Below are 5403 nucleotides of genomic sequence, written 5' to 3'. Positions count from 1 at the left end.
GTAAAAGTTATTGGTAAATACCGGTTCTACAAAAAATATTAGGTACCTATGGAGGCCATCACCTTGTAAACAATATCAAATCATCTCGAATGATAACCCCAACAATTTCAACGTATTTTCCTCTAAAAAACTAAAAAGGACATTAAAAAACATTGGCGGATATAGGCACCCACTTGCAAATTCCTGAATAGATTCGCGCAGGGTATCAAGTTCATATGTTAATAAACGTAAGCTAAGGACGTTACTTACGTAATAAAATTTGAAGTGGAGTACCCCAGCACCCAATTACCATGCACTGCGGAGCGGTGCTTCTAATGAATGCGGGAAACAAACATGAAGTCAACATTTTGATTCGCGGTAAACGCCGACTGGTTTTTTGCTATATATTATGAACGACTGGCTATTTGTGTATCGCTTTATAAAGGCAGGCACCCGTGGCCGTGGTACATTGTAATCGTGAGGCTTCACTGAGATGGAGCTCAAGTGCGCCTTAGTGTTAACCTTCGTGGGTGTAGTGGCATCCAGTCCTTATAATAGCTATGGCGTTAAGGGCGGCGCGGGGGCTAAAGGTGAGTTTTTACTTCTAACTCTTCTTAGGTATATTTGTTAGGAGATCAGGTTAATTTAAACTTAGATTTGACTACTCGCTAATAAATTAAGCCGTCTGCAGTTTTTAATTGTTAAACGTTAGTAATAAACCGGCTTTTAATTTGAATAACTGGAAACTAGACGTAAATAATTATGTGACTAATATTACCATCAATCATAATTTAGGCTAGGTAGTAGGTAAATTTGATTACTTAATATAAATAGATATCGAACAAGTTATTAAAAGTGTGTGTACTTTTTATCCTTTTAGCCGATGCAGCAGCATTAGCGGGCGCATTTAGTGGCGCTGGAAGCATCCCCGCTGGTGCCGGGTTTTCGGGCAGCTTTTCCAAATCCTCGGCCTCCAGCTTCGCCTCATCAAGTGCAAGTTCGAGTTCAAGTTCATTCAGCTATAGCGGTAGTGGTTCCCTTGGCCCGGGAGGTGCGGGATGCACTACTGGAGGGTGTCAGAAGACCACAGACGGTCAACCTGGAAATGGCTTTCCAGCATTCAGTGGCGCCAATTCGGGAGCTATAGCATCAGCAGGTGCCATCGCTGGTGCATACTCACCTAATGGTGCCCCTTGTACTAGTGGTGCCTGTTCAGGCCAGAAACCCTCAGGCTGCCAAGGATCTAACTGTGGTAGTGCTTCCAAATGTACTTCAGGCAAATGTGACTCACCATCTTCAAACGATGGCCCGGAAGATGACGGAAATGATATTCATGTGAATATCGCTGGCACTGCAGCTTCGAATACTACTGAAAACGCTGAAGGATCACAATACGATAAATCAGCAGACAGCTATCAACCTTTCGGTTGTTCCAATGGAAACTGTGAATCGCCATCCTCTACAAATCCATCATATTCGCAAAAAAATCCTGGCACAGGACCCGATTATTCCAAGCCGCATTCGCAAAGTGGAGCACATAGTAATGAAAACGTACCTGTACCGGCAACAGATTTGACGGCTCCGAAAGAAAACCCCAATCTAGGAACTGGACGCTTGCCTTTAAATAATAATTATCAAAACATCCCCTCACCAAATGGAAAAGTTGGTCAGTGTACTACCGGAAAGTGTGATAATGAACAACCGGATGGTCTATACAATCCCGCTAAAGGTGATTCTTATTCAACTAATTACTTAGGCCCTAATTTTCCAACGCAATCGACGGGTAACAACCTAAACTGTGCTTCTGGAAATTGTGGCACATATCCCACTTCCGCTTCTAGTCCAACGGCCCCCGGTTATACACCGACACCCGTCGGTGCTAATGGAAACTGTGCTGGTGGCAATTGTGGTAACTATCCGTCAACCGCCGCTGCTCCTACAGGGGCTTATCCTGGATCCAAAGCCCCAGGCTATTCAGCGCCCAATACTAATGGTGGCTGCACCAACGGAAATTGCGGTACATACCCTTCCTCTGGGCCTAGCACGACCGTATATTATTCACAAACACCATCGGGTCCTAAGAGCAACTGTGCCAATGGTAATTGTGGCAGCTATCCCACATCTGCCTCAAGTTCTGCGGGTTCTTTTGCAGGTTCCAAAGCTCCCGGCTATTCTGCACCATCAGCTCCTAGTGGTAATTGTGCCAATGGAAATTGCGGAAGTTATCCTTCCGCCCCCAGTACTGCGGGATCTTACCCAGGTTCCATAGCCCCAGGCCTTTCGCCTACACCGACATCTAACAGCAACTGTGCCAACGGGAATTGCGGCAATTATCCTTCACCGGCCCCAAGCGCTCCGGGATCTTATGCCGGAGCCAAGCCCACAAGTTATTCACCTTCTGCCCCCAGTAGCAACTGTGCAAACGGAAATTGCGGCACCTATCCTTCATCTGCTCCAAGCGCAACGGGATCTTATGCCGGTTCCAAACCCACGAGTTATTCACCTTCTTCTCCAAGTAGCAACTGTGCTAACGGAAACTGTGGCACATACCCGTCATCTGCTCCAAGCGTTTCAGGATCGTATGCAGGTCCCAAACCCACAAGTTATTCACCATCTGCCCCCAGTAGCAACTGTGCTAACGGAAACTGTGGCACATACCCGTCATCTGCTCCAAGCGCTTCAGGATCGTATGCAGGTCCCAAACCCACAAGTTATTCACCATCTGCCCCCAGTAGCAACTGTGCTAACGGAAACTGCGGCACTTCTTACCCTTCATCAGCCACAACCGGTGCAGGATCTTATGCAGGTTCCAAGCCCACAAACTATTCCCCTACGCCATCAACTCCCGATGGCAACTGCGCCAACGGAAACTGCGCCACCTATCCTTCTTCCGCACCAAATGCTGGGGGAGCTTATTCAGGTTCCAGAGTCCCTGGTTATTCATCTTCGCCTTCGGGCCCGAGCAACAACTGCGTTAACGGCAATTGTGGCAATTTCCCATCATCAGGACCCAGTCCCACCGAAGCTAGCTCTTATCAAGGATCAAAATTCCCAAGTTATTCGCAAGGAATATCACCTACAATTCCATCAGCGAGCGCGAGTGCTCCCACAAGTTGCGCAACTTCTAACTGTTTCGGATCTTCTGCTCAACCTAGCCCTGGAATCACCAAACCAAGTATTACATATACTCCTCCATTTACTTCACCTTCTAACTCTGGCCAGTACGGTGCGGCGGCTGGTGCTAATCCTGGAGCGGGACCTTTGGGTGTTCCTAAACCAGCTAGCGGCACTTATCCCTCAACCGAAGAAAAATTACCTCCTTACACTGGTGGCTTTGGCGCCCCACCTGGAATTTTAAAACCTAACGATTTTTCACTGCCATCCAAACCTGGATTCCCAACAGGTCAAAATCCAACAAATCAACCTGCGCACCCTAGCACAAGTGCACTCCCGTCCACTACACATGGAATAGCTCCACCTCCCACGTCTCCTACTACCAATTTTTACAATAAACCTTCCTGCACATCTGGAAATTGCGGAGCTCAACCAAGTACCTCATCCCCTTCATATGGGGCCGGCAATGCAAACAAGGGTATAGCCGGAGCCGCCGCCGGTGCAAGTGCGTCAGCCAGTGCCAACGCTGTTGCTTACTCGGGAGGGTTTGGCGGTCCACCAGGGCTTCTAAAACCTTTTGATGATGGAAAGCTAGGAAGCAAACAGGCGCTTCTCAAAGCGGCCTGGAGACTGGTAGTTTCGGGAATAATGGAAACGGCAATCATCTCAATGCGGGATCAGCAGGAACTGGAAACCATTCGCCTTATAATTCGCTGAATGGAGGTGGAAGTGGATCACACGCAGGCGCTGGAGCATACGCAGCTGCCGGGGCTGCAGCTGGCGCATTCAACTCTGGAAAGAACCATGACAATGGTGGACATAGTGGATGTGGTGGCGGTTGCGACGGAAGCGGAGGCAATGGCAGCAGCCCGCATGGAAACTTGGCGCTAAGTAACAGCGGTGCCGTTGCATCTGCGAAGAGTCTCGCAGGAGCTACGAGCGGGGCGTACAACCAAGCTGGCAGCTTTGCGAGCAGTTCCGCAAGCGCGCATGCTTCTGCCGGATTCCCCACTAAAGGAGGTCAGTATTTGTTAGCATCAATCTAATTAATAGGTCATCTATCCAGAGTATCCATACCTGTGTTAGATTGTGTTTAGATGAATATTTCCATAATGATTCACAGATAGAAAATGTTTCATAAACTTAATTTTTAATCAATTTATGTTGGTTAAGTGAAGATTCCATACTGTTACTTCAAACTTTATTAATTTGTTTTATCTGTACTATAAAATTTTACGCGACTCCTACGCTTTGAGTCTGAAAGTGCGTGCGACAGTGCGTAAACGATTAGCACGTTGGCTACAAATGCCCTACCGCGAATTTTTTCTGCCCTTCAATCACTCGCTAATATGCAAAAGCGATAGAGAGCTTGATAACCGATTTTAGTTTTTCACAGTAAAGTAACATACTAATTCGCTACTGATCTTGTTCCAGGTTACGGAAGAAGATAACTTTAATTGCTTCACGAAAAGACTCCATATTGGGCAAGCTGTTAATAAGGCACCCAAGGCCTGTGTGACGACCTGATTTAATTTTAATCATTAACTACTATAATAATTGTTTAATCATTAAGATATCTGAATACGGACTTATTGTGATATTTAAGTTAAAGACTAACCAACTGAGATTGTAAGCAATTTGGCATCTATTTTTTATTTAAGATTAGGATTATTTAATTATCAATGTAAAGCGCATGTTTTATATTTTCGTCTATGGCAAAGTAAAAATGTCAATAAAATACAAGTCTTTGCCACCTCTAGTACAGAACAGAAGTGGCAAAAGCAAGTATTTTAGAGCAACAGTGTAATCTTAAATACTTAAGTGCCTAGACAGTATTTCGTGTAGGTTTGCCGACCTACCGCCACATCAAAGAGTATTAACGCTATATTTTAACGTTTAGCCATATAGTGTTTTAAGTACAAAATAATTTGGATACTTAGTACGTAGGTATTTCAAAACTACTTAGATCATAATTATTCAATAAAATGAGTTTTCAAACACCGTTTTATTACGCTTCTATTATTACCTCTCTCCATCCATAAAAAATAATAATAATGGTGAGTGTATTTAGTAAAACGTCCCACTTTGTCGGCTACCATTAAGGCGAGATCTACTTGTATCTTTATATGAATAAACTGACAAAGCGGTCGATTATTAGCAATCGCCAAAGTGGGACGTTTTCTCGTGCACACTCACAAATATAGAAAAGTTACCTTTTGTTGCTTTTATACATCCTTCATGAAATATTCCAGATTACCTACTGTCTATGTATTTATTTGTAAAGTGTGTATTGATGTGCCCACTTGACAG

General features: G+C 44.9%; 1 protein-coding gene across 1 annotated transcript; it reads left to right on the top strand.

The window, feature by feature from the left end:
• Positions 1-472: 472 nt before the first annotated feature.
• LOC125225220 (keratin, type I cytoskeletal 9-like) lies at positions 473-5101 on the top strand. The gene is made up of 3 exons (XM_048128826.1): positions 473-569; positions 3685-4113; positions 4528-5101. The coding sequence occupies exons 1-3, from the start codon at positions 473-475 to the stop codon at positions 4542-4544; spliced, it is 543 nt and encodes a 180-aa protein (XP_047984783.1). The 3' UTR covers positions 4545-5101.
• Positions 5102-5403: the final 302 nt, after the last annotated feature.

Source organism: Leguminivora glycinivorella, chromosome 4 (assembly GCF_023078275.1).
Source record: "Leguminivora glycinivorella isolate SPB_JAAS2020 chromosome 4, LegGlyc_1.1, whole genome shotgun sequence".
NCBI classification, from domain to species: domain Eukaryota; kingdom Metazoa; phylum Arthropoda; class Insecta; order Lepidoptera; family Tortricidae; genus Leguminivora; species Leguminivora glycinivorella.
This window is presented reverse-complemented; position numbering and strand designations above follow the sequence as displayed.